The sequence below is a fragment of the Podarcis tiliguerta genome (genome assembly GCF_965153285.1).
Source record: "Podarcis tiliguerta genome assembly, chromosome: 3".
In the NCBI taxonomy this organism is placed as follows: domain Eukaryota; kingdom Metazoa; phylum Chordata; class Lepidosauria; order Squamata; family Lacertidae; genus Podarcis; species Podarcis tiliguerta.
In genome coordinates, this window is record NC_139536.1 from 55,622,730 (window position 1) to 55,640,453 (window position 17,724).

The 17,724-nt window shown below is 38.4% G+C and overlaps 1 protein-coding gene across 2 annotated transcripts; it reads left to right on the plus strand.

The window, feature by feature from the left end:
- Nucleotides 1–299: 299 nt before the first annotated feature.
- LATS1 (large tumor suppressor kinase 1) lies at nt 300–17,122 on the plus strand (the record flags this gene model as incomplete). Of its 2 annotated transcripts, XR_014509829.1 has the most annotated exons (8): nt 300–650; nt 3,296–3,446; nt 4,944–6,418; nt 8,737–8,794; nt 9,706–10,288; nt 10,579–10,761; nt 11,525–11,631; nt 11,760–17,122. XR_014509829.1 is itself a non-coding variant. In XM_083434807.1 (7 exons), the coding sequence occupies 7 exons, from the start codon at nt 300–302 to the stop codon at nt 12,264–12,266; spliced, it is 3,357 nt and encodes a 1,118-aa protein (XP_083290933.1). In that variant the 3' UTR covers nt 12,267–17,122. The 2 variants fall into 2 exon arrangements, 1 of the variants encoding a protein (XP_083290933.1); XM_083434807.1 differs by lacking the exon at nt 8,737–8,794.
- Nucleotides 17,123–17,724: the final 602 nt, after the last annotated feature.

The following is a 17,724-nucleotide window of genomic DNA, read 5'->3' on the forward strand; positions in this document are numbered from 1 at the left end:
TGGAAACAAACATGTAAATAAAACTCTGGCTGCAATCCTATGCACACTTAATTGAGAGTAAAACCAAATAATCCCAGCAGGAGTTATTTTTTACTAAGCATGCATAGGATTTTGCTGTTGGCAGGAAAACAACAATTGGAAAATGTTATAACAATGACATTTATTTATTTAGGTTGGCTGACCTAGGTTTGAATGAATGGTTATCCTCCTGGAATCAAGGTCAACCGTGAATTTTGAAGTTGCCATCCAACTTGTTGAGTATATTGAAGGTGAATCTTCGTTAAAGGTTATACAGTTTCATGAAGAGAAGTGAGAAGCCAGAAGGTTATAGACAAATGAGGCCTAAAACTTTTCCTGCCAGTAATTACACTGGTAGCAGCCGGCAAATGTTGCAAGAAATACGAGAAAGCCTTAGAAATTTGCCTAAGCCCTCTGAAGCTGCAAAAGTTGAGCAAAATGTGGGTAAAATATCAACTGATGATCCCAGACAGGGTCGAAATCCCCCTAAATTTGTGACCTACCATAAAGCATTACAAGAAATTCGAAATTCTCTGCTTCCCTTTGCAAATGAAGCAAGTTCTTCAACAAGAGGAACATCAGAAGTTAATCGGCAGATGTTGCAAGATCTACAAGCTGCTGGATTTGATGAGGTAAAATAACAAACTTAAGTGGTTACTTATATTAATGATAGTGCAAAAGCCATATGAAATCATTGTGAATGTTTTGCTTGTTATTTCTTATTGGGGACTCAGAAAGCAGTGTTGCTGGTAATATTTTGCTGCTTCCTATTCACATTCCTAGTATAAGCTTAATGTTCCTGTCTAGAATTCAGTCCAAAATACAGAGTGTATAACTTTGGCTTTCTAGTGATTATAGTTAGCTCAATTGGTTTTCAAAAGGATTTGTTTTTCTTTATTGATTGTGGTTCAGGTCTTTTCCACAAGCATTTCAGATTGCTAGCAACCTCTTATTTGATTAAAGTTAATACCATAAGTAATGTTAATGAGATGATTATTTTATACACTATTGCTCTTTTTGTGTTTTCTATTTCTTGTATTTTATTATTTTTGGGATTTCATTAGTGCATAAAATTCAAGTGCTTTAGATGCTGCAACAAATCAGCCCAAGTACCCAACTCTTTCAGTGTAACTTGTATACTTTTAAGATGCATCATGTTTTTGAGGCTGCATTCCTAACATGCTTACCAGAGGAAGTCCCCTTCCCATATTTCTCTCTTCTCTGGAGTCTGTCAATCATCTGCTTTGGATCATTTTCTCTTTATCTCTTTCCTCATGATCCTGTTAGTTATTTTGTTTATGCTGAACCTGCAGCTTCACTTCTATATTTGTTTCCATTTTTGATAACTCTGCTTGAGTTTTTGCTATTTCTGGCTAGATGTGTTTCCATTCGCTTTCTCTTAACGTTTCCCAAACTGGGCTATTGGTCTTTTCTACTTCTCTACATACACTATATTTATTTATTTTACTTTGCATCATTCTTCTCCTTTATGTTAAAGTTGTGTTTGCTTCCTCTCTTTATTTAAGCTGTTTCAAAAAATTGTTCAAACATAAATATAACTAATATGTATTTTTTTTTTGTCTGCTTCCACTGCCAAGGCACTGGTGTAGTATTAATTATTAATTTATAGCTTTATAGCTTTCCTCTTCTCAGCTTCCTCTGGTCTCTTCCATCCTTTTCACTCTGCTGCTAATTTAGTTCATTTTGGCCACTGTCTTGGTTGTTGTTTCAATTACCTTCATTGAGTTCCTTATCAGAGACAGTTTTAAGCTGTCACTTCCTTTTCTTAAACGTCTTCTCTATGGACACCATCTTATCTAGCTTTTATTTGTCTTCTCATAGTCTTCACCTCTTGCTTTACTTTCTCTCACACCCAGTGCTTTTTTGTTGCCACTGGTGAAAGGAATATGTAATGAACTAGGGAGTAGGAGTTTCAAGGGAAAGTGGCAAGATATCCCCTTGCATCTATTTCTGCTGCCTGCAACATACACCACTGAATTGAGAAACGTACTGCATGATGTAAGGGAGAGTTTTCCCTCTGTTTTCTTTCGCACTCCCTTGCAGCTGGGAAGCATCCCTTGGTCTGGGTGGCAGGAATGGATTTGGTGGATAAATATATCCTCAGTTGGGTTGCTGCTCCTGTTTATTCCAGAAAGTGGAGCTATTGAAATCAGGCACAACTACCCTCTAAAGGAGAGTACCTTCCCTCAGTCTACTGACTTGAGTCAGGAGACAGTTCAGACCTTTACCTTTATCTTTACCTTTACCTTTCCCCCTTCACTCACTTTTTTGTCTGCCTTGCGTTTTCTTTGAGACCACTCTCTTATGTATTCTAAAGAGAGAAAAAGAAGCAGCTCAGCGTGCTTTTGATCCCACCCTGCCATCAGTCTAATCCTCACACTCACTCTTTCCTCATAATCCCGCATCACACTTTCTCCCACACTGCTAATCCCCAACCTTAAAATACATTGTACCAGGAAGAATAAATGTTAAATTCTAATAGAGCTCGGGGAAAGTTTGCCTCAAGTTTAATAGCTAATTGTACAACACTATGCACTAAGAAGCCTAAGGCTACAATCCTGTACCTGCTTATTGAAAGTAAGCCAAATTGAATTTAATGGAACTTACTTCTGAATAGGATAGTATTGCATTTACAACTTCACAGTGTTATCAGTATTGGAGTTAGATAAAATGTCATTTAAAAGTCTTAAGGAGTGACAAAAAAGAAGCACCAAGCTACAGAGACAGATAGAAATATAGTAAGGTACCTCCGTGCAGAAGAAAAAGGACAGATTGCGAAGGGTGCATCAGCCTTTGCAAGAGAGTTGATAATAACTTAAACTGTAAGTTCAATCATATACTGTACAGAAGTGGACTCACTGTGTCCATTGGGGCTTACTCCCAGAAAAGGATTGCAGTCTTAGAATTCTTACAATATATAAAATCTATTGAATTTTTATTTGGTCTTTGAGGGTTCAATTATACTCTCCATGGAAAAGTATATAAGAAGCCCTGCCATCTGGAAGGTGTAATTTGGAGGGAGATAACAGCAGGAGATGGTTGATACATCCTTTCCCAACTGCCCACATGATTTGCATAATTAGCAAATACTTTGCATAGTATGAAAATTAGGCCACATTTGGGGAACTGAAATCTAGATCTTATCTAGACATCTTCATGGTGCATTAAAGGTTTGAATGTGTTCCTTCCACCCTTTTTTGTTGTGAGTTATTGGAGGTTTTATTTTAAAACCTTTGTCCTCCCACTCCCCAAATAGGATATGGTTGTACAAGCTCTAAGACAAACCAACAGCCGCAGTATAGAAGCAGCAATTGAATTCATAAGTAAAATGAGCTACCAAGATTCTCGGCGAGAACAAATGGCAGCGGCAGCAGCTAGACCTGTTAACGCTGGCACAAAACCACCAGGTAGGTGTAAAGTTAAAATAGGTAAAGTACTGCTGGATGGTTAAGTCCAGTCAAAGGCGACTATGGGGTGCGGCGCTCATCTCACTTCAAGCCATGGGAGCCGACGTTTGTCCATAGACAGCTTTCTGGGTCATGTGGCCAGCATGACTAAACCATTTCTACTATATGGCCTTGGAAACAAGAAATGAAACTGGCCACTTCCGCCATGATTGGAAATCTTGTGGCAGAGGACGGAGAGATAAGCTTTGGAAGTTCAACATCCCAACAATAAAGACAAGACTTTTTAAAAAGTAGCATTTTCATTTATATATGCTACAAAATTTTATGTTCAGTGTTACACAATGTTACAACAAACTACTGCAGCTCAATTAATTTTGTGTATTCAGTTCATTTTGACATCGGGTTGGACGGAGATGGTGTTATTTAACTTTTGAAGTGGGTATTTAATTAAAGGCCTGTTGAAATGGGGGGGGTGTCTTTTTGCTATTGCTTTCATTCTAACTCAGTACACCAGGAAGCCCCTGCACAAAGAAGGGAAGTAAGTTGAGAATGCTTCCTCATCTCATCTGGCTAGCTCCAGCCCCATTTCTCTCCCACCTTTGGGTATAGCCGGAGAAAGGCAATACCTAGAGATCTGGACCAAGTTTTACAGCAATAGGTCACTTAACTTATTATATTCAGATGTGCATAACTAAGCCTTTTAAAAAAATATATATGAAAAACTGCTTTAAGAGTGTAAGGGGGAGGGATGCTTAGTCCATTCTCCACCTGCCATGTCTGTGCTGAAAATCAAATGCCTCCTTCCCCCAGAGACTTTCTTGTGGAGTTCCACAAGTTTCTTTGTCCTATCATACTCAGAAATTGACCACAAAAGAGAGAAAAGCCTCTTGAGCATAGGAACAATTTGGTGCAAATAAATAGCTGGATAGAAAAAATAGTCTCCTCCTGTTGCTGCTTTCCTTTTGAGGAAAAAAAATCTGTTTGAGCTCAGTTACATGCAGTTGTTTGTCATATGTAGTTACACAAAACATCCATTTCACCGAAGAAACACCTGTGATGTTTCGAGTCCTCCCCACCCCAGACAGGTATCTAATTCCTCAAATAAGAAATAAAACAAAGTAGGCAATACCTCCTAAAAAAATGGACAGTGCTTCCCAACAAAACAACCAAAAGAGGGAAAATATACTTAACTTTTAAAAATAAAAAATTGGTTGGGGAAAGCATGCCTGAGGGTATAAACCCTTTAGGATCTTCCAGTCTTTTTCTGTGCATAAATTTGAATTAATTCATGCCCCTTATTCCTAGAAGTAAGTTATTTTAAATTAATGTTTTTAAACTCAAATGAATCATTCTTATTGTTTACTCAAAGTTATATTTGAAGTTTGCCTCTGTTTCCATGAAACACTACATTTATTAATCCTGTGAAATTCCTGTTCTGAATTAACAGTGGACTGTGTAATAAAAAGCATACTGTTGTTTTCTTTTTAAAACAAATAGGGGGAGTGCAGCAGTCAGTCAACCGCAGGCAGAGCTGGAAAGGTTCTAAAGAATCCTTGGTGCCTCAGAGACATGGTCCTGCATTGGTAGATGGCCTGGCATTTCATTCTGAGAATCCCATTTCCCAGCCTGATGGAGGAAGACCCTTGTCTGGCTCTGGAATAACAGGATTTGCTCAGGCTCATCCTGGTAATGGACAAAGAGCAAATCCGCCACCTCCACCTCAAGTAAGGAGTGTCACCCCTCCTCCTCCACCTCCCAGAGGAACAACTCCACCTCCTCCTTCCTGGGAAACAAATTCTCAGACAAAACGGTATTCTGGTAGCATGGAATATATGATCTCTCGCATTTCTCCCGTGCCACCAGGGGCATGGCAAGATGGCTATCCCCCGCAACCTATAAATCCATCATCGATGAATCCTTCCACACAGGGACAAAGAGGTATTAGTTCTGTTCCTGTTGGCAGGCAACCAATAATCATGCAAAGTTCAGTTAACAATAAATTTAGTTTTTCATCTGGAAGGGCTGGAATACAAAATGGCAATTGTCAGACTGATTATATTGTTCATCAAAATATTGTGCCTGGTAACTCAGCAAATCGTCAACCACCACCGCCTTACCCCATGTCTCCGGCAAGCCAGCAAAGCCCCACACCTTTGCAAATGCAAGCAGGAGGCTCTGCAGCCCCATCATATCCTAATGGGAACATTCCTCAGTCTATGATGGTTCCAAACAGAAACAGCCATAATATGGAGCTGTACAATATAAATGTTCCTGGAATCCCAACATCCTGGCCCCAATCGTCCTCTGGGCATGAAATTCCAGCTTGGCAACCTAATATTCCAGTAAGGTCAAATTCCTTCAATAACCCTCTTGGAAGCAGACAAAGCCATGCTACCAATTCACAGACTTCTGCCACCACAGTAACTGCTGTTACTCCAGCTCCTATACAGCAGCCAGTAAAAAGTATGCGTGTACTGAAACCAGAGCTGCAAACTGCCTTAGCTCCTACTCACCCTTCTTGGATGTCACAACCAATGCAGGCTGTCCAGCCCATCTCCTTTTCTGAGGGACCATGTACAAATATGGCCGTCATGTCACCTGCGCCAGAGGCTCCAACATATCAAGGTCCACCACCACCTTATCCAAAGCATTTATTACACCCAAATCCACCTGTCACTTCTTACGAGTCTGTTGCAAAGCCTGGCAAAGAGGATCAGCCCAGTTTCCCTAAAGAAGAAGAAAGTGAAAAGAATGAGAACAACGAGGGAATGGATAGAGAAAAGAAGCAAATAACAACTTCACCAGTCCCTGTTAGGAAAAACAAGAGAGATGAAGAAAGACGGGAGTCCCGCATTCAGAGCTATTCTCCTCAGGCTTTTAAGTTCTTTATGGAGCAGCATGTTGAAAACATACTGAAATCTCACCAGCAGCGACTCCATCGTAAGAAACAACTGGAAAATGAAATGATGCGGGTAAAGCCTTTTCATTATTTAATTCCTATTTCTGTGTTGCTTCTGTGTGGAATGTTTTTCAAGCCTTCTGATTGTATCATTGTGTCAAAATCTCTGAAGTGAACAAGGCTGACCTTCAGTGATTTACTCATGGCCAAACACTCTGAATCTGAGATCTTTCATACCCAAATGCCAGGAGCAGCTAGTGTGGTGGGTTAGAACTGTGGAGCCATCTTCCTGGCAGCACCATTGCTGCAGCTTACCAGGGCAGTGTTTAGGTGGAGCATCAGCAGGTTGGGGCTCCATGAATGCACCAATGGGAGTACCAGATTGACTTTTTGACACTCCACTCCAATGATGTCCAGGTAAGCTGCAGCAGTGTTGGTGTCTGAAGGACAGGTCTGTGGCTCTAGCGTACCACATCGACCATTACTGTTAGAGGCAATGCTATCATTTGCCACAGCCCCCCCCCCCCCCATTTCATACTTAGATAATTTGTTGAATCTGAGTTGTTTCCCTTATATGTATTATATCATGCAACAGTATCAAGGTAGATGTGTTGGGTATTTGTGTCTAGGAAGAAAAGTTATAAAAAATTGTTTCTGAAGTAATGTTGCATGAGCAAAATATACTTAAGCTCCTGCAAGGAGCTTGTTTCAGGTTTTTTGGTCATTTCCATAGCAGGCATTTGTGACATATGCTACTAACTTACCTCTTCCATGTGCACAGTTGATGATAGTCTAGCTCTGTAGGAATGTAGCATTTGTTATAGTTCTACATTTACTCTCTTTTGAAAACTATAAATAAATAATTAAATATTATACCTAGCAGATAAATGGCTTTGATCCTGAGTTGCTGTTTGACTACCAGAAATGACTCTGAGCCTAAGATCTAAGCCTGTATCTGTACAATCTCAAATTCAGTTCCAGAATATATTTGCAGAATTTATACTTTCACCTTCAATTAAAGTCCCAGGGCAGCATTTCCAGAATACTGTTTTGTCCTATGGATTCTTGTCGTTCACTCTGTTTCTCTCTTTACTTTAGTAGTGGTAGAATTCAGCCTCAGACCACAGGTGTTGTTACATATCTCTTAAACTTAAAGATCCTAATGCAGGCTTCCTCAACCTCCGCCCTCCAGATATTTTTTGGCCTACAACTCCCATGATCCCTAGCTAGCAGGACCAGTTGTCCGGGATAATGGGAATTGTAGTCTCAAAACATCTGGAGGGCCGAGATTGAGGAAGCCTGTCCTAATGGAAGGAATCTCATTTGCAGGGGGAAACCCTGAAAAACCGAAAGCTCTTCTAACAATCAGCGATAATGCTGCTCTAATCAGGGTATCAGGCTGGAATCACAGGAGAGCTTGAAGCTCTCTAGCCATTGTCTATACCTTTGTAGGAAAGGCCTACCTTACTTTTTGAAAACAGGGTTCTTGGTCAAAAAAAGAACCTATCTCTTTATGACTGCTGAAGCCAAGTTGGTGCATTCAAGAAACTATAAAAGGAATGCATGCAATCAGGAAGCACTGGAAAATGGGTAGAAACAAGTGATCTAAAAATGCAGTATGCCAACCTTCAACTTTATTGCTCAGAAGAGAAACAAATTGTTGATTCCATGAGAGTTGGGAATGGGGAAGTTGGAAACTTATTTATATGTGCCCAACCAAGGATATACACAAGTGTAGTCAGAAGGAGGCAGCTTCCCTAGGAATGTGCCAAAGAGATTAAGTATTATTTTCCCCAAACTCTAGCAACACTGATTCTGCTAGGACCATTACTTCTAAATCTGAGCTTTGCAGCTATTTTTTGTGGCAGACATGGGCCTAGAAGTAAGTGACTTAGTAGACTGAGAGATTTAACAAATCCTGTGATGAATACAGGCTAACAAGATATAAGGGTTTTCCTTAATCTTGCTAATTTTATGTTAAGCTATTTGATGGAATGTATAAGGCCTCTTTGAAAGAAAACAACAACTCCAAAATTATGTGACGTAGGAAGGAACTGTTTTGATCAGTTGTGAGTTCTTTTGATATGTTACAGACAGATATATTTTGACAAAGCAGTGGAATTGCCTTCATTACCTGTGTTAAAAATAAGCATTGGAATTTCAGCTGCATGTTATTAATTTCTAGTTTACACTTTCACTGGAATCAAGGGTGAACCACTTTTCTCTGCTTCTGTGACATTCTTTAGAAGTGCAGTTTTGTTTTCAAAAAATATCCCTGTTAAATTATATCTTTATGTAATAGTAAGCTAACTGATGTGTAAATCAAATTCCAGTTCTTGCTTTTTCTACATGTTCATTCTTAGTCTCTTTCCTTTTCACTTTCACTAACAGCTGATTTAACTATTAAGGTGTTGGAACCTTTCCTGACATCTCTACCCTTCGTTACTGGGTAGGCAAGTAATATTTTGGAGAAAAGTGTTGCATTTACAGAATAGCATGGACTCTTTCTTAGGGACCCTGCATGCTTACTTGCATTTGAATTAAGCATGTATTCTTTCACTGTACTTGAATGTATTTATATCAGATTACTAATCTTCCTTCCTTTTCCTGTTTTATAAAATTATTTATGGTCTGCAGTAGCACAGGGATAATGGTACAATTATACTTTTGTATTTTACTTAATTCTATATACTTAAAAGTGGCTGGTTTATTTAGTACTTTCACTACTTATTTTGCCAGACACTTATTTGTATAACTTTCCACCCTCCTTTTCTTCTAAAGATTGTGTTCAACACAATTATAAATTGAGTCCTTTAACAGTGAAGGGTAGAAATTCACATGGGAAGAAATAGTGCAGTTTCTTTAGTAAGATTTGAATCCTGACAGGAGAAGACTACTTTTCTTGTCATGTAAATAGAAGAAATGTGAATGAGATCTAGCTTTAGCTGACTATTAAGAACGTTTCTATGAAGGAAAGTAGTCATAGCCATCCTGTCCCCCAAACTCTTGGCAGTAACAGAATGTTGTGTTCAGCTTGCCTATTTTCATCAGTCAAGACCCTCATCAAACCAGTTGTCCTTAAATCCTGAGCCTCATTGTGCATGGCTCTTAGTGTATGGCTTTGTTATAATCACTCCTTTTAACCATCCCTGAATACTACATTTTGTGTCATATTTGTTCTGAAGTGTTTTCATTGACTCCTAACATATTGCAATACAGAAATTAAAACAATAAAAAATGGAGGCATTATTCCCTATTTAAGGACTGGTGCTTTGCTTGTCCTAAACCTGAGTTTGTAGACATTTTCCATGAGCAATTCTTCATTTTTTTGACTTGTCAAATTTCATATTTGTTGCATAGGTTGGGTTATCCCAAGAAGCCCAGGATCAAATGAGGAAAATGTTATGCCAAAAGGAATCTAACTACATCCGTCTGAAACGGGCAAAAATGGATAAATCAATGTTTGTTAAGATTAAGACCCTTGGAATTGGGGCATTTGGAGAGGTGTGCTTAGCAAGAAAGGTGGATACAAATGCCTTATATGCAACAAAAACTCTACGTAAAAAGGATGTGTTACTTCGGAATCAGGTTGCTCATGTTAAAGCTGAACGGGATATTCTTGCAGAAGCTGATAATGAGTGGGTAGTTCGTTTGTACTATTCATTCCAAGATAAAGACAATTTATACTTCGTTATGGACTATATTCCAGGAGGAGATATGATGAGTCTGTTAATTCGAATGGGGGTCTTCCCAGAAAATATGGCCCGGTTCTACATAGCAGAACTGATCTGCGCAGTTGAAAGTGTCCATAAGATGGGATTCATTCATAGGGACATAAAACCAGATAATATTCTGATTGATCGTGATGGCCACATCAAATTGACTGACTTTGGGCTTTGTACTGGCTTTCGGTGGACACATGATTCCAAATACTACCAGAGTGGTAAGAGAAATGTTTGCAATAATGGCATTTTGTTACTGCATATTAGCATATATAGTAGCAGTGTATACCTGTATTTACTAGCAGGTTTTCCACATTGCTGCTTGTTTGAGCACCATAACATTTTGTGAAGTCATTATCAAAGCAGAGATAGTCTCAATCACCCATTATATAATATTAGATGACTTTTGTAATCTTGTCCCACTTCAAAAAATATTAGTGACTATTGTGAAATGACCAGTCACCCCCTTCACAATTGCTTCTATTAGTTTGCAAAATGTTTTCTATTGCAGGTGACCACCCACGTCAGGACAGCATGGATTTCAGTAATGAATGGGGAGATCCAGCAAGCTGTAGATGTGGAGACAGGTTGAAGCCACTCGAACGTAGAGCAGCACGTCAGCACCAGCGCTGTCTGGCACACTCATTAGTTGGGACACCAAATTATATTGCACCAGAAGTATTGCTGCGGACAGGTAAATATTTCCTGTTGTTCCTTGGCAAAGTAATTTGGTGCTAGTTTCCGAAAATGATTACCCAAAAACGCAAACTGGTATAATAAGGAAGCACCACTATAATACAGGACTGTATACAGTGATACAAATGACAATTTATGGTGCAATATTTTGTAACACAACATAGTGTATCAATGTGAAGAATTCTTCATCCTAATGTATGGATTCCTCTGCTTGTGGTAAAGTACACCTGGATAGAAAAGCACCTATTTTTAAGGTAGCTTCTCATTTCAGCTACAAATGCAAACATGAACAATGAAGGTTTTCCCCTGTTTGGTGAGCCTACCATTTTTTTCAAAATGTTTTTATCATACAGGTAACATTGTAATACAACTGTACTGTGACACTTTATGATCTTAAATTTTGTATTATTGTGCTACGTGTGATAGAGCTCCTGGCTTTTAACAGTCCTGCTGCATTAGACTTCTGTTTGTATGCTGCCTTTCCACAAAACAAATTATGTTCAATAACATTTCATCAATAATTTATATAAGCATTGAATATAGCAACATTTCTGAAATTGAATCAAGCCAAACTGCATACACATTAAAGTGCCACATGCAAAAGCATCACTAACCATCAGCCCATTTTTAAGACCTGAAGTAGAAAATTGAAAAACATGAAGGGAAAAAATGAAATGGAAAAAAAAATAGCTGGTGTATTCTCAAATTAAATCTAGAATTTTTATTGAAATATTGAATTACTGAGTTTTCTTTTGTTTCAGGATATACACAGCTGTGTGACTGGTGGAGTGTTGGGGTGATTCTCTTTGAAATGCTTGTTGGACAACCTCCCTTTCTGGCACAAACACCATTGGAAACACAGATGAAGGTATCTGAGGAAAATCTACTTTCGAATGTGTTTCAGAAGTGTTTCTTCACTTATTGGTGAGGTTAGGTGTCTTATTACTGAAACAGTCTTCTAATTTTGTTGCACTTGTTTGTGTTTTTAATCTAAAGGTTATCAATTGGAAAACATCACTGCACATTCCACTGCAAGCAAAACTAACGCCAGAGGCATCTGACCTTATTATTAAGCTCTGCCGTGGGCCAGAAGACCGCTTAGGCAAGAATGGTGCAGATGAGATAAAAGCACATCCATTTTTTAAATCTATTGATTTTTCAAGTGATCTGCGGCAGCAACCTGCTTCCTACATCCCTAAAATTACGCATCCCACAGACACATCAAATTTTGATCCAATTGACCCAGATAAATTATGGAGTGAGGATAAGGAAGGGAATGTAAATGACACACTTAATGGGTGGTATAAAAATGGCAAACATCCTGAACATGCTTTTTATGAATTTACATTTCGAAGGTTTTTTGATGACAATGGTTACCCTTACAGCTATCCCAAGCCTATTGAATATGAATACAGTAATTGTCATAGATTGGAGTCAGAATCAGATGAAGATGAGGAGAGGACCAGAAGAGAGGCCCAAAATCATGATCTAGTTTATATTTAGTGGAGGACTTAAACCATTCTTTGGGATTTCCAAGATGTATGCTACAAGAGAACCTGAAAAACAATTGGAAAGCTGGTTTTCTGCACACTTGGGGTGGAGAAAAAGGATGCATGATCATTGTTGATCTAGTGGTTTCTCCTGTCTTTCTTTTCTCCCTATCAACACAGAAGTCCTTTTTCAAGCATTCATTTTTTCCAGCATTGTTAAAGAGGAATATAGGAAACAGTAATATTAGGAAAAAATAAATTGTAAAATAAATAGTTACACCTTTGTAAAGTATTCAGATTAGGAAATTGTAATATATTTAGGAAATTAGATACTTGTCTATTTGTATATAGACCACATGCATTTATTTTCCTCCCATAATTTTTCATTTTTTTAAATTGCCTTAGCTTGACCAAATATCATTAATACCATGTACTTACTAAACTGATAGTTGATTTTCCTGACTATTTATCAAATTCTCACTCTAGATGAGACTGCAGAGAGTAAACTAGTAGGGATTTTCTGGCACTCTGTGGGGGTTGTGGGTTTGGAACAAAGAAGCGTAGGATTATAACCCAAAACCCATTTAGAAGTAAACTGTTGAGAATGTAGTGGGACTGACTTCTGAGTAAACATGCATAGGAATGTTTGTGTTTCTTCTGACAATAAATGATGATGTCCACATATTAGTAATTATTTTAATTTTGCTTGATTGTTTTGTGAAGCATTACTGGCTTTGTGGTGCCATAACATAAAATTGAGGTTGGGGGGGGGGGTTGTGTAGAGTGATACTGGCCTATCACAAAATGTCTTTGCTGGTTGATCTCATCCTGCATTAGAAAAGACTGAAAACACTTGAGTTCCTGTGATACATACTTACTATGAATTCTTACCCTATCCCTGTAAGAAACGCCATAACCAGGTTCCCTGCAGTTCCATTATTACTGTCCTTGTGCTGTATCATTTCAAACCAAAGGGCTTGTTTTGAAACAGGTGGTTCAGTTCCTTACTCCCAGATTCATTAACTAATTTGAACTGAACTAGTAATCCTGCTTACTGGGGATTAGGTATAATTTTATCTCTCCAGTAGACTGCTTCTGGGATACCTTTGAAGTTGCAGCCTCTTGTTTCATCATTCCAAGAATAACATGCTAAGGCCTGGTTTCCATGGTACATGTTGGCTTGAAGATATTTCTTGCTTCTTGCATAGAGGGCACATGCTGCTGTTGCAGGTAACTGTTGTACCCGCAAAATCTGTTTGTACCTCAGTGATTGTAGAAGGTAAATAGTTCTTCATCCCAGAGCTAAAGGAAACTAAAGGAAAAACGGCAGATCATACAATTTTGCTTGCTTGATTTTTTTTTAGAAAGCAGTTCCCCACCCCCCTGCACAGATTATTCTAAACATCCTGCTCTCTAACACAGAGATGCACAGATAGTTACCCTTTCAAACCCATATGCTAGCCTTTTCACCCTTGAAGAATTAGCAGATTCAACATCCTGTAGTAGTCATACAACTACTTAAGAATATGTATATATCTCTCTGGTTGTGAAAAATAATGTGATGTGCTCTGAAGAATCTCCTTCCCTGACTAGTGCTTATTCTTTTGCAATGAGTTAATTTATTATTTATTATGATTCCTTGCTTTTCCTCTGATAATGTCATAAATGGCTCATAAGAATCTTCTAGATAATCTTGTGCCTATATAGGATAACATGGTCAGGGCTGCTTACTTTCAGCATTAGAACCAGATCTTGTGCCTTTAGACCATTCTCTGGCCTGCTTACCTCTTGAGCAATAGGCATGTTAAATATTTTTCCATTAAAAACAGGAATATTCCTGGAGTATAGGCTATTGCAAAATGCATATAGATATCTGTTTTCAAGAAAAACAATTGCTCCAGCACCTTTATCATTTAACATTCTGGTTTAGAATTTACCTTGTGTGGGTCCTACATATGATGGGTATAAAAAAACCAATTCATGCACCCTCCCTTAGCTGGTATAAAGCTTTTAGTCTTAACTAGAGAATCTTGTGAAAAGTTCTGTGGGCAGCCAGATAGTCTTGTCTTGCTTCCCTACACTACAAAACATAAGTTCTGTGTTTGGAGCTGAAGTGTGAATCAGACCTTGGAATGTCTAACTTTAGCATTATATAGAATGCAGTGTACAGTTATTCTAACTTTTGAGATGTGTTTTTTGTAAAAATAAAAAAGTCCTATTTTAAAGAGGATTTTAAAGGTTGTCCCTTGTTTATTATTGATAGGAGTTCCAGTTAAACTGGCAAGTTATTGTTTTTTGTCCTGCAATAAAATATAATATATTCCTGGCTAAAGCTAGATAAATTTAAACTGCTATTTGCAGTTAAGTACATATGTGAACTTGCTTTCTCAGTTTCAAAACAGAATGTTCATCATCTAAACTCATAGAGAAAACAGAGAGATCTTATGTATTCTGAGTTCTCAAGTCCAGGAGATGGCCTGTTTTGGAAGAGCAGGAACAGCAGGTCCATAGCTTAGGGGTTCTGGGTTCAACTGAAGTTTCAGGTAGCCTTAGTGGGTTATGAGTGCCTTTTTCCAGCTATGCACCAATTTGAAAATAAATGATTTGGTCACTTCCAGACCATGGCAACTTCCGAATTGGATCATTGCAATGCACTCTCCATTGATCTGCCCTTAAAGATTACTTAGAAAGCTCAATTGATCAGGTTTACTGGCTGGGATTCCATTTTCAATCATGTAATCCCTTTTCTTAAACAGCTTCATTGGTTGTCTGTTCATTTCTAGGCCCAGTTTAAGGTGTTCATGTTAGTGTTTAAAGTAAATGGTGCTTCCGTCACGGTGTTCTGTTGCACCAGAAGTGATTTAGTCCTGCTGGCCACATGTCCCAGAAAGCTGTCTGCAGACAAACGCCAGCTCCCTTGGCCTGAAGCGAGATGAGTGCCACACCCCATAGTCACCTTTCACTGGACTTAGCCATCCAGGGGTCCTTTACCGTTTACCTTTAAAACCCTAAACTACTTAGGCCTCATATACCTGAAGGACCATCTCCTTCCCTGCAGACCCTCTCAGGTGTTAAGATCGGCAGAGGAGGCCTCTCTTCATAGTTTTGTTGCCCCCAAGAACTTTGGGTGAGGCTTAGAGAGGGCATTCTTGGTGGCAGCCCCTAAACTGGAACTCCCACCCCACAGAGGTGTGTTTGGGACCCTCACTACAAAGTTTCCAGAGAATGCTGAAGATACACCTCTTTATCCAGGCCTTTGACACGAGATGTATATTTGTAGAACCTACCCTACTTTTGCGATTAAAAAGTTTACAACAAACTACAAAGTTGTATTCTAAATTGTTGTGATCCACCCAGAGACCTTAGGTTGAAGGGTGAGTGATAAATAAAAATTAACCATAATAATAACCCAAATGTTAAGAACATATGAAAAGTTTTAGGTGCACAAATAAGGCCTGTTAAGTTTTCTAAATTTTGCCCATTACTGTTTTCAGCTAAGGAGTGATGATGTAACATTCGCAAATGTAGACCCCAAATTAATTATTTTAATTAAGCTTGATAATATTTATATGCAGAGAAATTATGAATGTGATGTGTGACTCTGCATTTTGGAACATTTTAAAAATAATATTCTGCCTCATTTGTTCCCTACTGTCCATCCAAAACATTCCAACAAATGCTACTTTTTCTTGGGGAAGGAGAGTGCTAAATTAGGATAACTGGTGTTTGTGTGAGTCCTCGTATAAACAGAATGTCATGCTCTCCCACTCTTTGTGACTTATAGTCTTGGTGGACCTATTCTTTATCAGTAGTCAGACTGGATTTATTGTAGCATCAGTTTTTATTAGCAATGTACTTCATCAGTTTGTGTGTCTTTATTGGCAAGTTGTGCCCTTGGAAAAACAGAAGATATGCTCATAAGCGATTGTGATGTTATAGTTGCCTTGTGTCCATGTGTAGATTTTCTCATACTTTTTTCAAAGTAGTCTCTGGTGTGAATTTCGAATATTTTATAGACTGCACAATTTACATTTTTCTTCGTAGAAGAAATTCTATTTTTTTAGTTTTGTAGTATTTTCAACAAAAAAGTTTGTGACGGGACCGAACAAAAGAGAGAAAACATAAACTTGTTCCACACTTGGTTTCTAAATAAACTTTTCAGTTAAAACGTTAAAAATGTCATTTCTTTGCTTTTCCACATACACATATGACCTGTATTTATATAAAATGTTCTATAATCATGTAATTGTATTGTAAATACGGTTGTACTATTTGCTTATATTCTTTCCTTGGGCGGGCCCTCTTGCTGATTCTTTTCTACCTTATTCGTAACCAACCCTGCAGAATGTTGTGACTAAAACTTTTCTCTCTTTTTTGGAGACTTAAAAAAAAAATCTGTTGTTGCAGTATGCAAAGCTGTGATGGAGAACCAGTTTTTTTTGGATTTTGTTGATATTGTACATCTGCTAGAGAATGCAGTGTGAGTGGATTCATAGATGCTGCTGCTGTTACCCAAAGTACCTGTTAATTTTTGGCTGCAGATCTCTGGTATTTTAAACAAGACATTAGTATTTGCTGTAATGCAGCCAAAGGAAAGCAGTGGTATATTTGGGTAAACATCTTATAGTAAAACTTTAAAATGCCTTAATATACCCTCAGTGAAAGGCACTATTCAAGTTTACTTTTATATTGCATTTTGTATATATGCCTTTTGTATTGTAAACACTGCTGGTAAACATTACACTTTTATTAAGAAAATTCTGTAGTGTGAGAGAAGTGCCTTGACGGACAGTGTAACTATCATCTTTACATATTTCTGCATGTAATAACTATTTGGTAATCCATTAAATTCCTTGAGTGTCTTATGGATCTCTTTCCACTTCTTAAATCAATTTTCTCTAATGTACCATTTGCCGAGGTAATAAAATTTAAATTCAATGAATAAGCTGCTAATCAAATATAATTCTATACTGATGAAAAGTGTTGGTTTGGTCTTCCTCCTCTGTTGAATGGGGATATTGAAATCCTGTTCATTCAAATGTTATACTGTATTTGTTTTTACTGGCCATGATTACCTGGCTCACAGAGCAATCCAAATCCTTAACAGGGAGCAACAGACGGATGGATCCATCAGCTCATCCAAAACTCTGCCACCATGGGTGAAGGGTGGTTTTTCATACGTTTTTCCTTGCGCTAGCGTTAGGCTTGTATAGCTGTCAGGGACCTACGGGTCTTTGGATCTCGGAGCTCCAATGTCTCTAATGTCCTGGGGTTTTTTTTGGGGGGGGGGAGCTTCTTTGGGTACCAGCAGCAGTAGCTTCACACCTGCCCTCACAGAACTTGGAGCCACTGGTACCATGCACTCCCACCAGTGGCGCTCTTCACCAGCTGATAGGCCTGCACACCATCCCACTACCATCTGATATGAGCATCCAGGGGTTACGATTTTGCCCCCAGTTGTTATTCACTGT